This window comes from Rana temporaria, chromosome 1 (assembly GCF_905171775.1).
Source record: "Rana temporaria chromosome 1, aRanTem1.1, whole genome shotgun sequence".
NCBI lineage: Eukaryota > Metazoa > Chordata > Amphibia > Anura > Ranidae > Rana > Rana temporaria.
In genome coordinates this window covers 337,133,728-337,153,953 of record NC_053489.1, presented here as the reverse complement: position 1 = coordinate 337,153,953, position 20,226 = coordinate 337,133,728, and the positions used below count along the sequence as shown (strand labels likewise).

The following is a 20,226-nucleotide window of genomic DNA, read 5'->3' as shown; positions in this document are numbered from 1 at the left end:
GCAGCGATGATGCACATGGTTGCCTCTAAGCAGCTGCTTTCCATTACAAATCTCTTTCAGTACAATATTGTAAAAATGGCTGGGAGGCACTAGGCAGAGCTTCTACTTTTTTTTATTGAAAGTATTCTCATAACAAATTACTTGACAAGTGAAATAATTCTGAATAGTAATGCAGATGGGACATAAATAAAGAAAATGGTTTCACACCAGGCCTTGACAAATAATAAAAATTTTATAGCCTGAAAAAATATTGCTCCATTTTAATATCAGTTTTATTCATCTACGACAGCAACTGTTATAAATGCCGTATGGGCAGAGTAAAATGGTCTTCATGTACAATGAGAAAATTACACAAGTTCATACATTTAAATATAGAAAAACTGTCCCTTAGCCACGCACAACCCCCACCCCCACACACCTACTTTCGTATCCCTAAATTCTTAATTTCTGTCTTAAATGTCTAATGCTTCAAACACCATTTTCAATAAGCTGGGATACTGAATAAAAAAGGGTATCTTCAGTCTGAGTCTGATCTGATATAACTATGAGCAGAGCAACTAAATAGTTTAAAGTCCAAATAAAACAACTGATCTAAAATTTGTCAGGGAAGTACTTTATGAAAGCCACTTTTTCATCCTCGCCTACGCCCCATGGTCAGGGTGATTGGATGGTACCACAGCTACCATGTTCTCATTCTTCCAGCAGTTTCCTATGCTCCTCTGCTTGTGAAGTATTTACACTGTGAAGTGTGAACAGTATACCTTGTTTTTAATGAAGCATTTTATTGATGATCCTGCACTGTGGATTTTGCACTGTGTTCCTCCCTCCGTCTTTTGTTTTGTTTTTCACAGATTGAGTTCCCCCTCCATGGCATGCAGCAGCAGATCTAATGATAATTTTATTATTTTGGGCCCCCCACCTGTACAGTTTTTTTGTTTGTTGTTGTGTCTTTGCTTTGTGTTTGAACATCTTATATCATATATATTTTAGGCTCTTGCAAGTCTTTATAATACACTTTAAAGCGGTAGTTCACCCTCACTTGCATCATTTTTCCATCGAGACAGGCATTGTAGCGCGAGCTACAGTATGCCTGTCCCGATTTTTTTACCCTCGTACTCACTGTGTACTCCTCCATTAAAGATTTCGGCTCCCGCGGGGAATGGGCGTGCCTATGGAGAGGGAGGATGATTGACGGCCGGCCCTGGCACGTCACTCTCCCCGTAGACAGCCGGAGTAGGTCTCGGCTCTTTACGGCGCCTGCGCACAGGCTATGCGCAGGCGCCGTGAAGAGCCAAGCCTATTTCGGCTATTTCCGGAGAAGCGTGACGCGCCAGAGCCGGCCGTCAATCACTTTCCGTCTGGATTGGAACGCCCATTCCCCGTGGGCAGACGGAATCGTCTAGGTCGGATTAAACAGTGAGTACGGGGATAAAAAATGTAAGACCGGCATACTGTAGCTCGCGCTACGATGCCGAATTTTATGATAGAATAAATTTTTTTTTTTTTTTTATTCTAGGGTGAACCCCCGCTTTAAAAAGAATAAATCCGCGCCAATTATCTAAAAGTGATTAATTAAATTATTAAGCTGCTTCTCTAATAGTAAAACATTTAATTCTTACTACGAAGTGATAAGTGAAAAAGGAGGGCGCTAGAAAGTGATTATAAAAAACACTCATAAATATTAAATTTACTAAAGTGAGAAAAATACAAATCATACAATTCTCCCAAGTGGATAAACCAGTGATAAACAATTAGTGGTAATAAATCTTTAAAATAAATCACCAAAAAGTATTGCACACATAATATAAGTCCATAAATAAAGTGTTTGACTCTTTCTAAGGAAAAATATACAAAGCAAAAAAGAGAAATTGTCCCAATTGAAAAAAAATGTGATTAATTTCCAAAATCCATCCACCAACAAAAAAACAAAATCTTGCTGTAAAAGGATTATTGTCCAGACAGTGCAAACTTGTTCCTTCACCATACGCAAGGATAAGACATCCAAAGTGCACAGAAGGGCAATGTGCTTACCAGACTCAATGGATCTTTTTGATTAGAAAAAGATCTTATGCGCTTAGCAGGAGCGTGCCTGCACACTTGGCCATAAACGGGAGATGTGGGTATTGGCTCAAGACCTCCATTGCAGAGATGGAACATGGAATGAAAAAGCCAAAACTTCCATAGTGCAAACCATTTAATAAAATAATAAAATGACAGAACAAAAAAGGCCAAATGGCCGCTTACATTAAAAGGTGCCCAACCCGGCACTGGGGCTGCAGACTCGTAAGGAAAAGCACTTGTGGTTCCTCCACTTCCTCGACGGTGTGCGTTTCACCAGTCGGAAGCTCAAGCCAGATTGCCGGATGTGACGTAGGGAGTACACGTGACCAGGCTGTGCCACGACGTACGTTTCGTAAAATTAACGTCTTCAAGCAGGCGTGAATAATATACTTTGATTACATTGAGTCGAGCGCTGTGTGCTGAGTGTCTTTGGCACCTTGCAATTTTGCTTTTTGGCTGCAGAATTGTCAACCGGTGGAGCAGGTAGTGTTATGTGATGTTCATCTAAATGTATTCATCTAACTAGCAGATTAAATCCCAACTCCATCTAACACTTTTTAGGCAGTTAGAGAAACTTTATTTTTATTTTGGGAGCTAAATGGATAGAAGCGAACCATTGTGAGCACCCCTGACCGTGTTAAAGTGTCACTAATCGCGAGCCTCCGGGGAAGGGGATGCATTGGAGACATATTTATCAAATATTGATCTTACTGTATCAAATGGGAAAGAAGGGATTTTGACAGTGCATATTACAGGTAATCTGGCCAGAGCCGGAGGGTCACTTTTCTACTATGTCATCATATTTCTGAGTGATATATTTCGCCTTAACCTATCACTCACTGTGTAACCAAAGTTGCCCTCCGCCCCATGCTTTGCATAATCTGTTTTTAAACTGTCACTGTGTGTCCTATGTGACCACGCAGGACTCCCTTCTGGGGCTTAGTTCCCAAATTTTGGCAGTGGCTAATATTGGTGGACCCTACAGCGGGTTTCATGAATTGTCCGAATAATTTGCATATCCCCTGATGAAGCTATCAAGCGAAACATGTTGGGATAATATACAAATCTGCCATTTTCAATATATACCTGTTTGTATGACCACTTTTTCTGTGAATCGCTGCTTATTTATGGACAATATTGCCTCTGCCTATGTTTTTTAACTTTATACTTATTAAAAAAAAATTCTATGATGCTAATTTTTTTTCTCATCATTGCTTGTAATATGCAACGTCAAAATCCCTTCTTTCCCATCATATTTGTTTGGGATGAGGTGCAAATCTCTTTGGGTGTTCAACTACTAATCGGACATAACTAATATGATTGATCTTACTGTATTGACTAATAAAGACCGTGCTATCCTGGAAAAAGGTATTACTTTGGAGGAGGTTGCGGGGGCAATCTCTTCTTTTGCTCCCTGGTAGTCTCCTGGTCTGAATGGTCTCCCTTTGGAGTGGTACGACACTTTTGGTGATAGTTTAGCACCCTGTCTGTTGAGAGTGTTTAATTCGGCCAGATCGAATGGTAGATTGCCACTTTCCATGAGAGCTCTGGTGATTCTGATCACAAAAGGGGGGAAGGAGCCTAGGATGTGTGACTCCTATTCATTGATGAACGTGGACACAAAAATTCGGGCTAAAATTTATAGCGGGGAGGTTGCAGGCAGTTATCCTAATGCTTGTGAATGTGGATTAACTGGGATTTATCCCAGGTAGATGCGCTTAGATGAATGTCAGGAGACTCTTTCTGAACCTTCAGGCTAGGCACGACAACTTCAGGATACGGGCGGTGACTTCCTTAGACACAAAGAAAGCTTTTTGACTCGGTGGAGTGGCCTTACTCGTTTCGTCTTTTGGAATCCTATGGGTTTGGCCCTGTTTTTATCTCCTGGGTGAAACTATTATACACTATTATAAACTATTATACACTGAAACCTTGGTGAGACTGCAGGTTAATGGTATTATCTTTGAGCCCTTTCCTATTTTTCGTGGGTCTAGACAGGGGTTCCCATTGTCTCCTCTCCTGTTCGCCCTGGCCATAGAGCCCCTTGCAGCTAAGGTACGGTCTAGTGATACCTCTTCTGGTCTTTGAGTGGGACGGTGGAGGAACGCATTTCATTGTATGTGGATGACATGCTACTATATCTGCAAGATCCAGGTCCATCTCTCTCAGCGGCCTTCGCGCTGATTCAGGAGTTTGGGGACTTGGGTTTCAGGCCATGTTGTCCCTATTTCCTATTGCTGGAAATGTGGCAGTTCCTGCTGACTGCCCCATTCCCCTGTCTGGGTCTTTTAAATATCTGGGGATTCAAGTGCAGCTCCCCATCTCTAGGTTCCATCTCTAGGTTCCTGGAGCTCAATTTGGCACAGAGTATAGGGACTCTTCAGGAGAAGTTTCAAAAATGGCAGACGCTACCACTTATGGTGATGGGTCGATAAACCTATTTAACATTTTTGTATATTCTCTCGATCTCGTCTGTCTGTGTCAAAACGGATCTTCAGGAGCATAGATTCCACTGTGGTGGGATTTCTGTGGGGATCTCATTCTCCCAGAGTGTCCATGGTTTTACTGATACCTGTTACAATGGGGGTATTGGCCGTCCCGGACTTACGATCCTATTTCCTTGCCGCGCAGCTGTCCTTCCTACATTGGAGGTCCCCCCCCCAGATCCCTAATGTGACTATGCTGCTGGAATCTGCGGTGGCTACTTCACAGCTACTTCACTACACTTCTAAACATTGTGTATAGCAGGGCTCAAAATTTCAAGTCCTGAGCTACTAGCCAGGCCTCAAGGCGTACTCGCCACCAGTTGCCCCGTCCAACCCCTGCCATGTCTCGCCCCCAATCCCACCCCTAGACATGCCCTCATAAATCTCATGAAATGGCACTTAAATGTTTTATAAAAATAAATATTAACAACTTTATCCGTGCCCAAAAATGCAGCCTGCCCATGTCTACCAATGCAGCATGTGTCCCCATTTTGCAGCCAGGAGTCCCCCCCCCCCCCCCCACAATTGCAGCCAGGAGTCCCCCCCACATTGCAGCCTACCTGTGCTGAGTAGGGTAGGAGAGGAGCGGGAGCCGCCGTGTTGTTCAAACCGTGGGGAACATTACAGCTTTCAAATCAATAGCTGCCGCCGCCGCGAGCGTCATATACAACCCCTCCCCCTTGTCCGGGAAACTTTGATAGACATGATGGGTGATCTGTCTATGAAAAAAGTGCCCGTAAAAGCGGGAGGCGCTGTATATGACACGCGCCGCGGGGGAACATAGCTATTGAATTGAAACCTGTAATGTTCCCAGCGCTATTAACAAACAGGCGGTGGGGACAGCAGCAGCTGCAGCGGCAACGCGACTCTCCTCTCCTTGCTCGCCCCCCCTGCTCCCAGGCAGCCCACACTCGCCAGCCCTCAAAATTTACTCACAAAATGCGAGCAGGCGAGTGAAATTTTGAGGGCTGGTGTATAGGAAGGGTGTTCCGGGTAGAAGGGTGGTTTTGGTGTTGGCCTTGCCCGGCCGGATATTTCTTCTCTGTGCCCAGCAAAAGCGGGATGGGCCCCTATTGAAGTCACCCAATAGTCCTCCTGTAGTATAATAGAGTCCTGACGGAGGTTTTTAAAATCGAGGATGGGTTTGTTTGGCTAAATATGTCATGTCATAACTGAAGGAGAAAAAAATTAAAAAGGGAGAGGAGCCTCTAAGTGTAGCAATATGGTTACCGTATTTATCGCGGTATAACGCGCTCCCGCGTATACCGCGCACCCCTAAAGTTGCCCCGAATCCTGTGGGAAATTTTTTTTTTTTTTGTACTTACAGTTTTGGTGTCTTGCGCGGCGTCCATCGGCGGCCTCGTCGGGTCCGGCATCCGTCTGCGGCTTCGGGTGTCCTCTTCGTCGGGTCCGGCGTCCTTCTGCGGTGTCCTCCCCGCTCGTTTCCCGCGCCGAGTTTGAATACTGCGCCGACATATACAGAGCGCAGTACACTCGTGTATTGTCGGCAATGCTCGGCAACTCTCGCGCTGACGTCCTGTACATCCAGGACGTGAGCGCGGAAGGAGCCGAGACTGCCCGACTATACCCGAGTGTACTGCGCTCGGTATATGTCGGCGCAGTATTCAAAACTCGGCGCGGGTATCGGTGTATACCGCGCACCCACGATTTTGCCCTGATTTTCAGGGCAAAAAAGTGCGCGGTATACGCCGATAAATACGGTACATTTAATGAAGGTACAACATTTAGCAACTTATTGCTACACTTAGAGGTGCCTCTCTTCTCTTTTATACCCTGTAAAAATAATGCTTTGATATAAGTGCTTTGGATTACAAGCATGTTTCTGGAACAAATTATTCTCGCAAACCAAGGTTTTACTGTAATTAAAAATATATTTTGCCCTCGGTTTTATGTATATAATTAACCTCAAATTCTTACTGGAGTTTCTTTTGAACATGTGATCAGCAGCAGAGGACTAGAAGCTCCTCCTCCTTATGTTTCCCTGCAGACAGGCTGGGAAATAGCTGGGTCATGTGACAGCTGTATATCAATTAGAAAAAAGGTACGTTTGATTTATTTTTCATTCAAATAATTACAGTGCCACCTTCATCCAGAAATAAAAGGGACAATATTAATTAAACCGTGTGTGTTTAGTATCACTATAAATGATCTGTTGCAACCATCTAACTGCTAGTTTTGCTGGACAGCTTGGTCTGTTAAAGGAAATTCAAAATTGAATAACTTGTGTGTTAATTCTATTGAATGACTGCATCATTTATGTAATTTTTTTTATTTGGACCATAGTTTTACTTGACAGCAAAACAGGTGTATCGATGTTACAACCTTTCCACATAAGTTCTGCCCTGTGCTCAGACCCTGAGGCTGTTGACACCTTCAACATTCCAGAGGAAGAAAAGGGATGGTCGGCACAGGATGACATCCAAAATAGTATTTCTTGAGTAAACATGTACAACGCTGTAAAACGGCCTACACGTTTCGGAAGTTAGTCCTTAGTCATGTCCATGTTTACTTAATAAAGAAATAATATATTTTGGATGTCATCCTGAGTTCCCAACCATCCCTTCAATTACTATAGTTATACTTCAAGTTTATTTTTTTAGGGTTCCTCCCTTATCTCCTCATCAGCATGTTAATAATAAGAAAAACAAACATGTTTTTTTTTTTTGATAAATAAGGTTACAGATAGCCACTACCCTGCTTTTCACACCCTGAATTGTAATCTCCTTTCAGATCAAAAGTGTGCATCCCACACCTAAAAAGAAGTAAAGTGGCACACATTCTAAACCTTAGTCCTCCACTCAACTTGAATCCAATTTGGTTTAAGAATCACTGTGGTAAGTTATAGAGTTTGTGACTATTTTATATTGTACTAATTGTTTGAAGTGGTTCTAAAGCTTGAAGTTTTTTTGCCTGAATGCATTCAGTTAATGTTTTTGATGTGCTGCTCAAATCCCCCGCCCCTCCCCCGACTTATCTGAGCCCAATCTCTGTTTCAGCGATGATGTGCACGAGAGCAGATGCTCTATCGGCCATATTTTTCCTCTTTGGCTCAGAGACGGCAGCTCCCACTGCTGTCAATCACAGCCAGTAAAGAGGAAACGGAGTGGGGCCAAGACACACTCTGTGTCTTATAAACACCCAGAGGAGGCTCGGGAGCGAGCACGCACGAGTACCCCCAGAGCAAGTGGCTTGCTATAGAGGCCCTTGGCAGGGGGGAGGAGCCAGGAGTGCTGGCGAGGGACCCAAGAAGCGTAGGGTCGGGCTGCTCTGTGCAAAACCAATGCACAGGGCAAGTTTCTTTTTTTTTTTTTTTTTTTAAAACAGAAGTCTTAATCACTGATTACTGTACAGAGTAATAGTAATACTCTGTAATAGCTTTGGCAGTGTCCTGTATGATTTCATCATCCATAAAAAATGGAAATTGAAAAACTGTTAAAGTGATTGTAAACAATCACCTTGTAAAGCAACCCATTCAGTTTAAAATAGAAACGAAAGGCAAAACTTTTTTGTATAGATATAAAAAAAAATGATTTATAATGTATTTTTTTATATATATATATATATATATATATATATATATATATATATATATATATATATTCAAATCCCCTCTGTCCTCAGCTGTATAAGAGGTGGGGGGGAGGAGGAGAAGCAGAAGTACACAGAGCTTCCCAGTGAATGACTGTGCATGACTGTCCTGACATGCAGGGGCATGTCAGGACAGGACAGGTCTGATCATTGGAGGAAAGTACGCTGAGTTCCCAGCATAACTAGAGAACTTACCACAGTGTGCTCTCCTGCTTAGTGTGGTCAGTTCCTTTTTTAACATGAAAGCAGAGGAACTGGCAGGAACACCAGGAAGAAATACAAAGAGAACAGGATACATTCTCATACAAGTACATGGTACAGCAGGCACATATGAAGTGTTGGGGTAACAAACGCTTTAAGTCAAATATTTTAAAGTGGGTGCCTTAAAACAGTAAGTTGCATAATAAACATGAATATATGTAAAACGGGGGTATTCCTGCGCTATTATGGGTAAATAGAGTTGCTCAAGGGTGCTGCAAACACCGTAAGGGTCAAACACTACCCACGAAAGCATCACAAAAAAACAAACAAATAGTGGTGTTGCGCTCCCTCATGAAATAACATATAAACCTAGATATATGAATGCAGAGAGAATAAATGATATAGATATATATATATATAAAGTGCTGCTGTGCTGCAAACAAGTGACTACAGGTGCAATGATATAAAGTGCAATGATAATAAATATTCAAAAATTTGAATAAAAAACAATGCGTTTAGAATTAGAAACAAATAGAAATGGCATTTTTTTTTTTGTTTTTTTAAGGATTCTCCACCTTTTTAGGGTTCCCAGCAGATACCATTCTCCCTTTTAACCTTTTAGGATGACCTTATATTTATACCTCTTCCCAGCCTATGCTATAGATTTTTATCTTATTCCTTTATACATTTTATATATATTTTATTTATTTTTAATATTACTACCAACATGTTCCCTTGCCTTGAACATCATTTCCGGGGTCCGATTTATCTATTCCATTTATTATATATTTTTTATTCTACATTTTATTCTTTTATTCGGTCTATATGCAATTTTACTCTATTTTGTTTTTACACATGACTAATTTATTCAAACATGCCCGAGTGTCTGTGTAATCCTGACATAATATTGTCAGCAGGCTAGAGTGTCGGTTCACTCGTTTGCCGTGTCACAATTATCCTCCCACACATGTATATGCACTTGTTAGATTGCCTTCCATAGTCTTAAGTAAGGATGAGCTCCAGCGTGTTCGCATGGTACACGTGCAGAGCCCGCCAGGCCCGATGCTGCAGCCGAGCATCGGGACAATGTCTCCCTGGCTGTGATTAGCACAGCGCCGTGCAGACTGGAGCTCATCCTTAGTCTCAAGTGTTGATTTACCTGTGGCAGCAGTTATAATTACTTAAACCTTTCAGACTTAAATCTTTTGCTCTCCTTGTCCACAACAAAATGGCCGCGGCCGTAGCCCAAATAATAAACACCAAGAAAATGGCAGCTCCCATGCCTCAATAGGAGGTCTTCAAGAAAATGGCCGATAAGCTTTACATGTGACACATACACTATATAAACACTTCCGTCCACCGTATCCCTGTTGAAGTCACGTAAGAGTGATGTAACGCGCAGGACGCAGGCATACGGACACCGGAAGTGAGCTCGCTGCTCGTTTTTATGCAATGCACTTTACATCATTTGAAATGTGAGTACCTTTTTTATCTAAATAAATAGTGAATTTTAAAACGCCAAACGTACTACACCAAGAGGCTCTGTATTCTCTTATTTCTCCATCCATACTCGAGCCCCTGAGTGGCCCCCCCATCCCGCATCCACACATTACTGGAAACGCTTGGGAAGGAAGGAATCCCCTTCCCCACTTCGAATGACCTAGCATTCAACCATACCTTTCAATGCTGCTTACCTTACAGCAGTAAGGTAAGAAGGTAGTACACCCACGGGTGTTACTTACACCGAAGAGCCACCTCTCGCAGAAGTCACAGTGCCACCTGTTACTGTTTCAGAGCACCAGCAACACTACACTCTGGATCCAGAGGAATTGATTTTCCCCTTCTGAGATTCGCCAGCACTTTAGCACCCTTTGCTACACTCACAATGGACTTTATTTCCATATGTTATATGTGATTTTCCCCTTATGAGATTAGCCAGCACTTTAGCACCTTTTGCTACACTCACAATGGACTTTATTTCCATTTGTCTCTAATTCTTCATGCATTGTTTTTTATTCAAATGTTTTGAATATTTTTTTTTTTTTTTAGTGTATTTTGTGCGTGTACTCGAGAGAGAGGAGCCGGACTGCAGGAGTCGGGAGTAGGCAGGCCTCCCCCAGAGGCAATCTGCCACCTTTCTCCATGCCCCGGGTGGCAATGGTGGGTGTGTGAGGGGGTCCTCCCACACAGCCAGCCCTACCTGCTCCGCTTTGAAGCCCAACGGGGCAGAGGGACTCCCTATAAGGGAGTGAGAGGATCTAGCTAGCTCAACCAGCCCAGTTAGTCCTTCGCCTCTCTTTTTAGAGACCGCGTGGTCAAAGTGCGTGCATGTTAACCCAATTTCGAGTGCGTGTAAGTGTGGTGGTTTTTGTGGGAGGGGGGTGGGCCTACTAAGTGCAGGCTTACCTCGCATAGCACACCCACCGAGAGTCGGGTTGAGACCACCAAACTCAATTCACATGTAGCTGAGACCGGGATCCGAACCCCTAGCTGCAGAGGTGAATGGCTTGTCAGCGCAGTGCCAATCGCGTTGAGCCACCGCTCCCCTTGAATATTTATTATCATTGCACTTTATATCATTGCACATGTAGTCACTTGTTTGCAGAACTTTATATATTTATCTATATAATTTTATATAATTTATTCTCTCTGCATTCATATATCTAGGTTTATATGTTATTTCATGAGGGAACGCAACACCACTATTTTTGAATAAACGTAAATACTTGAACCCTTATTACATTTATTATCATTGCACTTTATATCATTGCACATGTAGTCACTTGTTTGCAGAACTTTATATATTTATCTATATAATTTTATATAATTTATTCTCTCTGCATTCATATATCTAGGTTTATATGTTATTTCATGAGGGAACGCGACACCACTATTTAATAAACGTGAATACTTGAACCCTTATTACATTTGTTATTGCTAGATATACTGTATATATACAGTGTGTGTGTGTGTGTGTGTGTATGTGTAATATATTATGAACTCTTCTTATAGCGTTAACAGGAGAGCAGTCAAGACAACATATTATTTGTGTTTGCATGCACTGTAATGCTACTTTTTTATTTTCTTAGCATATACCATTGCAAAGTATGGAATGTCTATGTGCGTTTTGGGGATGGCTGAGGAATTTAAAGGAGAAATTGCTGTCAATGCTTTGTGGCCTAAAACAGGTAAGTCGTCACTTCCTGTTTTTTTATATCTATTTTAAATCATTGTCTTATGTTGATTTAGTTGTGTGCAATGCAACCCAGTATTGACCCAAGCAATCCTAATCATATAAGTAAACAGACAAGGGTTGAACTCTGACAATACCACTCACGCAAAAAGTTCATTGCATAATGGTGGCGTTGGACCAAAAGAAGTGGTCACTGTGGCACAGTGGGCAGGCTGTGGCGGACACATTTTCACATATGCACCGCTGCAAAAAAAATTAGCAATATTCTGTTGGTGATAACCTACACGTGTAACCCTTTTATGGGTTATTGCCACCATAACTGTTTGCACTGTAGAGAATTCTGCACATCTTCAGTTGTGAAGTGGCCAACCAGTTCCTCTGAAAATACAGGGCTTGCAGTGAGCAGTGGTTTGGCCTGGGCAGAGCCTATGGGGGAGAGGGAAAAAAAGCATTCTTCAGGTTGTGGTGAGGGAAAACTGTCACACTGCAGCCCTCAACGTCACTTAATGAAAACATGTCCGCTGCCCAAGAAATACCAACAACTGGTGTTGACAGTTCAAAGAATGGATCTGTCCGACACTTGCAGATGCTGCGTGCTGCCATTGGACCCCTCCCGGAAGGTCTTTTATGACAAACTTTGCGTCCTGCCGCAGGAATGGCAAGTCTGCATTTGTTTGCAGTTTCTCTTTATAAAAAGATCTGACTGTCTGGTTTTCTCTCAGTAGGCCCTAGGGGCAGTTTGAAACATGCTCTGTGTACTTCTTAGGAGTATGGGCTGCAATTTCTTCTCCAGCCACTAGAGAGCACAGGGCACTATTTCTTTATAGGCAGGAAGTGGAGGGTTGGCCATGTGCTCGCAGATTCAGCTGGGCCTCTTGAGTAGGGTGACCAGACATCCCCGGTTCCGGGGACAGTCCCCGGATTAAGGACACTGTCCCTGGATTGCAGTGGCATAAAGGGGGGGGCATCTGGTACTCTTGCCCCGGGTGCAACATTTGGGGGGGGGAACAATCCTCACTGTGCCCTCCCTAAGTGTGGTGTGTTGCCCAGGGACTCCTGTAGTCCTTAAAAGACAGTATAATCCGCGCTATGGTTGAGGTGTATTAGCTGCTGCCCCCCCTAAAAAAGCCCAGCAAGGAGTTTTGGTTTGAAATAAATAAGGAGAAGTGGTGGTGGCGCTGTTTCAAGTGCTGGTGTATTAGTGCAATTCGATCCAACCTAGGTGAAATTTCCTGGAGCAATGGAACACACTTCCTTATATAATATGGGTATAGTATGTGTACTATGAATGTCGGGTGACCTCTGTGTAACATCAGAAGTAAACCCTTATAATGGTTGGCCAGGATTGTTAATGATAATATGATCCCTGTGCTGCTGGGGTGAAGCCAGGAGGTGGCACCTGCAGAAATATATGTGAGTGGGCGACTATCTTTTTTTTTTTCTCTAATCGGTAGGGGAAAGATTGGCCTCAAGTACCGTTAAGGGTCAGAGTTCGTCCCTATCCATATTTTATCCTCAAGGATATTGCTTTGAGATGTCCCAATTAGTTATAACTGGCTTTGTGTCCTGTGATGTACGATAAAGAAAATTAGAGTACATCACAGAACACAGAGGTCCCTCCCCTCTTTTGGGAATTTATTGCTTGCTACAAAAGCACAATGAAGTGCTTCCTGTGTAGGAGGGGTTATATAGGGGAGGACTTCCTGTTTTCATTGTTCTGATTGATTTACCAGCGTCCGTTCCTCTATAGGTGGCATATAACCCAAGTAGTTATTATAATAACCAGTTTTGTGTTCTGTGATGTACTCAAATGGATTTTACAGGTAAGTATGATGAAAAACTCATATTTTTGGACTACAGTTTTTAAAATCTGTTTAGTATCAGAATTGGTTGAGATTATTTTCAAAAATGCCCTGGGAACATCCCCTGGTTAGCAGTGTAGACTTATCATCTTCTAGCATCAAGGATATTTTGGGCATTACCAGTACAGTGGAACCTCGGATTACGAGCATAATCTGTTCCAGAAGAATGCTCGTAATCCAAAGTACTCGCATATTAAAGCGAGTTTCACCATTGAAATCAATGGAAACGAAAATAATTTGTTTCGCATTGACTTCAAAGGCATGCAATACCACATGCGGCCAGAGGTGGAGGGGCAACGGAGAGCCTCAGAAACGGCCTGAAAGGCCAGAGGACACCTCGGCAAACCTCGGAAAGGCTCGGGAACAGAGTATTTCCGTGTCTTTCCAAGCATTACCAAACAGCGCTGCTCGACTCCGGTGCCCCCACCTCAGGCCAAACGCGGTACTGCACACTGCTTTGGCCTGAATCCTGCTCGTTTTGCGAGACAACACTCGCAAACTGAGTTAGGATTTTCTTAAATACAATGCTCGTATTGCAAAACGCTTGTTACTCGCAATGCAAGGTTCCACTGTATTGACAATCTTTTTTTTTTTTTTTTTTTTTTTTTTTTATTTATACAAAATAGAAGACCGGCCCACAAGGACCACAGCTAGTAAACAGTACAACAGTTGTTATATGGAGGCACACATACAAAACATGGCAGTTACATAAAAATGTTCTGCGAAAACTTTTAAGCTACCTGTGGAGATACCTCTCCCGGTCGGGGGTAGCAGCGCACGGAACGGAAGGCTATTTGCCATCCGTCTCGCATCGCCGCCCCCAGTTCAAAAACCGGCATCTCATCCCAATCAGTGCTCTTGTGGTATCTTTCTGCGGCCGGGTACTATGGAACCGTGTGCCAGTCCTCCACAATTTCCTTTTTCTAAGTGTAGTAGAATATAGGAAAACAGAAGTAGGAATCTGGGTGCTGCTCAGTGAGCAGTCCAGAGATAAAGAGGAGAGAGATAGAGAAATAAAAGAGAAGAGGGAGAAAAGTAGTAGAGGGATTAGGAAGATAAGTGGAGGGTGAGGGAGTGAGAGGGGGGGGGGGGTTAGGGGGGGGGGGGAGGTTCGCGAGCATGGACCAACATCACTGCCTGGCGATTCCTCTCACCGTGGCGGCCTCCGCCGTCAGGGCTGCATGTCCAGGGGGGGGGGGCAGGCTTTGACCAGGGGGTGGCGGTAGTTCTCCTCTAAGGGCCTGGCCCTCCTCGGAGTACTTAAATATTGTCCATAATTGCCAGGTCTGGGAGTAGAGTTCACTCCTATCTTGCTTTGACAGGACTAGATCCTCCATCCACCCGATCTCATCCACCTTCCGCAGCCACATGGCCACTGTCGGTGGGTTGGGGGATTTCCAGCACAGTGGAACACAGGCCTTGGCTGCGTCCAGCAAGTGGCGCACCACCGACTTTTTGTATACACGCGTTGGGGTAGAGGTTGCGTGGAGCAGGAAATACGCTGGGTCATCTGGGACTTCGCGCTCCGTGAATTTTTGTGTAACTCGCCTTACCCCCTCCCAGAATGGTCTGAGGAGTGGGCAGGACCAAAAGATATGTAATAGTGTCCCTCTGTCTGATCGGCACCTCCAACAGAGGTCCGATGTGTCCGGAAACAATTTGTGCAATAGGTCTGGTGTTCTGTACCACCTTGTCAGCAGTTTGTAGTTGGTCTCCTGGACCATGGTGCAAATTGATGATTTATGTGTAAATGTGAGTATCCGCTGTCTCTTAGCGGGCGTTAGCTGATAGCCCAAGTCTAGTTCCCATCTATCAAGGCTAGGTATCTGAAACCCTTCTACGGGTGTCACCAGTAGCGTATGTAGTAAGGACAGGGCGTGAGGTAGCGCCCCCGACTCATCTCCTCCAAAGTCGTAAGAGTATGCCCGGCGGGTGGTGGGGGGATGGTTCTGAGGAAGTGGTGCAGCTGGCTGGCTCTCATAAAATCCAGCTGATATTGACCGGACTGGTCCATCAGCTGGGCCGTCGTCTTCCATCGACCCATCTCACTGAAGTGTGAGGCTTGAAAAGTCCCCGACTCGCGGAGCGCAGCAAATTTGGCGTCTCTAAGTCCTGGTGTAAAGTTTGGGCTGCCCAGAATTGGGCGTAGCGGTGAGGTCTCTGACGTCAGGCGGTACTGTTCTAACAGCCTAGCGCATACCTTTGTAGTATTCCCTATCAGCGGGTGGTGTTGTACGTCTGTTTGTTGTAGGGCACGGCACCACGGAGCACGTCGTAGCATAATGTCACATTGTGCCTGCTCTAATTGTGGCCAAAGTTTGAGCGAACTGTGTCGATTCCAGTCTGAGTCGGTTTAACTGCGCTGCATGATAATACGTTCGGACGTTTGGCATGGCTAGGCCACCACATGATTTGGGTAATGAGAGGATGGCTTTATTTACCCGAGATCGCTTCCCTGCCCACAAAAAAGTTCCGAACGCGGCTTGTGTTTGCCTAAAAAATTCCGAGGGGACATGTACGGGGAGGGCTTGCAACAAGTACACGAATTTGGATAGAATGGACATCTTCAGAATGTTGCACCTACCGAACCAGGAATGTAATCCGACGGTCCAGTGGTTCAACAGTTGTTGGACTGTCCTAAGCAATGGAGGGAAATTAAGTTGGAATATATTAGACAGTCGTGATGGGATCCGTGTTCCTAAATACGTTGGTGCTGTGTCCGTCCATTTTAGATGAAAGCTTTGTTTAAGTCGGGTCAGTAGTGGTTGAGATATTCCCACCCCCATCGCCTCTGACTTTGACAGGTTAATTTTTAAGTTCGATAGTTTGCCGTAGGAGTCAAATTCACGCATCAAATTTGGAAGGGACGACGACGGGTTAGTCAGAGAGAACAGCATGTCATCAGCATAGGCCGAGACTTTGTATTGGTTGTTTCCGACCTCGATTCCCGTAATATTTGGGTTCCGCCGTATTTGCCGTAGGAAGGGTTCTAACGTCAGGGCGAATAGGAGGGGCGACAGCGGGCATCCCTGTCTGGTCCCATTCGTGATCGGAAATGGGTCTGACAGCGTTCCATTTGCTCTTACTCTGGCCGTTGGTTTCGTATAGGCCGCAGTTATCCATCGCATCATTTTCTGACCTATCCCTACGTGACTCAAGGTGGCGAATAAGAATCTCCAGCTCACCCGGTCGAATGCCTTTTCGGCGTCCGTCCCTACAAAAACACAGGGGACCTTTGTTTTATTAGCTACGTGGAGCAGGTTCAATACCTTGGTCGTATTGTCCCTGGCCTCCCTGGTTGGGACAAAGCCCACTTGATCCAGGTGAACAAGACCAGGGAGATACTTCTGAATTCTCGTGGCGATCACTTTTGTGAACAGCTTGATGTCAGTGTTCAGCAGTGAAATGGGTCGATAACTGCCGCATTGACCCGGGTCTTTACCCTCTTTATGGATCACTGCTATTTGCGCCTGCAGAGTGGATATATGGAACGCGCCCTCTGTCCCCAAGGCATTGAACAGGCTCACCAAATGGCTCCCCAGAGATGGCAGCAGGGTCTTGTAGTATGTGGCCGTAAGACCGTCTGGGCCCGGGGCCTTCCCTGGTTTGGAAGATTTTAGTGCCATCTGTATCTCTGGTAGGGTAATTGGCTCTTCCAGCTCTTCTCTCATTTCTGTTGTTAAGGTCGGCATGCTGGAGGAAGTCAGATACTCCGTCGTCTGGTCCGAGTCAAGTTCTGGGATTGGGGGGGGAGATTGTACAGGTTCGTATAAAATTTTTTGAATTCCTGGGAAATCTGTTGAGGGGTGGAAACCTTTCGTCCTTCGCGTGTGACTATGTGCGGTATGTATGATGCCGCGTTTTGTGTACGGAGTGCTTGCGCCAGCATTCTCCCGCATTTATTGCCCGATTCGTAACCATGTCGCCTACATATCTGTATCGCCGCTTTGGCCTTAAAATGTAACAGATCCGTGATCTGTGTGCGAGTGGTGTTTAGTTCAGAGTTCACTTGGGGCGTCTGGGACTGTTTATGTTGGGTTTCTAGTAACTGCAACTTAACGAGCAGTTTGTTGAGTTGGTCTGTTCTCAGTCTCTTCAGTCTGGCCCCATGTTTGATTAGAATCCCACTTATGACCGCCTTGTGGGCTTCCCAAACTACTCCCGCATCGCTGTCTTGTGTGGTGTTAGAGTCAAAGTAATGTCTCACCTCCTCTACCACCTCTGCCATGGTATCAGCGTCCTGCAGCAGGCTCTCATTAAGTCGCCAGGGACGTGTCTGGGCCGTCTGTGCATCTGTCAGGGCATACACTAGCGTGACCGGTGTGTGGTCGGACCAAGTTATCGACCCTATCGACACGTCCTCCACTGCCGAAAGATGTCTGTGAGGTATCAGGAAGTAGTCAATCCTGGAATAGGATACATGGGGTTTGGAGTAGAAGGTGTAGTCTTTCTCTCCAGGATGAAGAAGACGCCAGGCGTCCACTAGCTGTGCCGAGTGTAGCGTCGTGTGTGTGTATGCGTTTACGGGAGTCTCTGGAGGTAGAGGAGAGCCCTGTCGAGGTGTCCTCCTCAGGAATCAAAGGAATGTTAAGGTCGCCTCCTATAATTAGTTGTCCCTCCGCGTATCGCATTAACTGTTTTAATTGTCTGGACAGAAAAGTATCTTGGTGCTCGTTTGGGGCGTAGAGGTTCGCTATAGTAACCTGGACCTGTCCAATTCTGCCCTTCAGGAACAGAAAGCGTCCCTCCGTGTCAAATTTAACATCCTCATACGACCAGGGGACTCTAGCTGAGAGTAGTATGGAAACCCCCCTGGATTTTGCTGCCGCATAGTTTGAGTGGTATACCGTGGGATAGTGTCTACTTTTTAGCATAGGTATGTTCCCTTCTCTAAAATGCGTCTCCTGTAGTAACACTACGTCCGCGCCTAAGCGACGCATATCACTCAGGAGCATTCTCCTCTTTTCTGGGATGTTCAGGCCTTTGGCGTTCAATGACACCACAGTCAGCCTGTCCATGCCCGCGAACTCGGGGAGGGTGTGTCCCCTTGGGTCAGAGGGGGGTAGGAAGGTGTGGGGTGGGGGTCAACCCTCTCGGATATAGGGGGTCGGGTGGGTAGGAAGTGTCAGGAGAGTGAGGGGGAAAGGAAGGATTCAAGTTAGGAGGCCACCAACAGAGTGTGTGGCTAGAGAGAAAGAGTCTAATTTAGCCTAAACAGCTAAAGGCGCTCTCCAGCTAAAAACTGGGAACCGAGCGCAGGCCTAAGTGGGTAGGTGGGTAGGACAGGGTCTGCAAAAGCGAGCTCCCGGGTCCCCGCCCCCCCCCCCGACCATAGGTGATGTTGGGGCCCAAGTTGACAGTGCAATCTAAGTCATCAAACATTCCAGGTGTAGTATAACATCAGATTATTCATAATATAAAAAAAAAACAAGCAGAACAGAACAACACAGCATCACATGGTACATAGCAACCCAAAGTCAACAGGGCATTCTAGTTCTTTCCTCAGCTTGAAGTGTCATTAATCCCCGTATGAGGGGGATCCCTCTGTTGTGCTCTAAGCATGTGGTGCTGTTTCTAACTAGAACTGGCAGAGTGGTGGTGAGCCATGTTATCTCCCCCTCCCCTTTATTTTAAAAAATACCACCGCTCCCCTCCTCCACGTCCCGGCCAATAAGGCACAGGAAGACCGCCGAGTTATTCTCCCTAAATGAGAGATCCCCCCTCCACACCGAGCAACCGCTCAACATTCCCTCCCCCAACATCACAATGGTCCCTAGTGCAATGGTGTCCTCCCATCACCCCACAGGTCCCCTCAACTCCCCCCCGCATGGCCACTGTCCAGGCCCTCAGAGGGCTTAGCTACGCCTCAGCGTACCTGTTGGTCCGGTGGTGGGGGATCTTTCTCCTCCCTCCCTTCATACTGGGTAGCGGCTCCAAGTGTCACTGAGAAGGGGGCCGTGGGGTGGTGCTAGCATGTCCCATTACCAGCATGGGCGGGTCATATCATGTCCCCTTGTGGGGTGGAAGTTCGAGGAAGTTCCTGCCTGTCAGGAGGGGTCATGAGGGTGAGAGGACCCATCTCCTCCGCAGGGGAGTGCCAATTTCAAACTCTGCAGACCGGGCATGCACATGTGGCCTACAGGGGCTGGTTGCCTTCCCCCACCCCCCGCTTAATAGCAAATAACTGGCGTGGGTTCAAAGTGGGAACACATCCGGGCCAATACAGAGTCCACGGGCGCTCCCTCTTTTCCCTGGTCTGACATGGCGCGGGGGGAGGAAAGAGAACCTGATGCCGGCCCGAATATGGCAGCTCGAGTTCAGTCACAGGAAGATGGGGGTCATGCACTGGAACGCCATTCAGGGTCTGCTCACGATCATCGTGCCCGTTAGTGGGGTGGAAGATTGGGGGAGTCCCCGCTTGTCAGGTGGGGTCAGGAGGGCGAGTTATCCCATCACCTCGGCAGGGGAGCGCCAGCTTCAGGTCGGGCAAGGGGTCTCTGCAGCCCGGGCATGCTTATGTGGCCTACAGGGGTTAGTTGCCTTCCCCCACCCCCCGCTTAACATTAAACAACCGTAGTGGGTTCTGAGTGGGAGAATGGCCAGGCCAGAGCAGTGTCTATGGGCGCTCCCTCTTTACCCAGGGCTGACAATGCGGGTGGAAAAAAGTAATCCTGATGACAGTCTGGTCATGGCAGTTAACATTCAGTTTCAGGGAGAGGGGGGGTCAAACAATGGGTCACCATACAGGGTCTACTCACGCTATCCCTGCGGCTCGTTTCCCGATGGTGCTCTTTGCCGTCGTCTGTTCTGTCTG

General features: G+C 45.7%; 1 protein-coding gene across 2 annotated transcripts in view; it reads left to right on the top strand.

Annotated features, from left to right (window-relative positions):
• The window catches only part of HSDL2 (hydroxysteroid dehydrogenase like 2), a 58,462-nt gene that overhangs the window by 24,575 nt on the left and 13,661 nt on the right, over window positions 1-20,226 (top strand). For both annotated transcript variants that reach the window (XM_040361237.1, XM_040361228.1), the window contains exons 6-7: window positions 7,299-7,402; window positions 11,447-11,545. In XM_040361237.1, coding sequence (XP_040217171.1) covers window positions 7,299-7,402; window positions 11,447-11,545 — 203 coding nt within the window. The remainder of the gene's footprint in view (window positions 1-7,298; window positions 7,403-11,446; window positions 11,546-20,226) is intronic.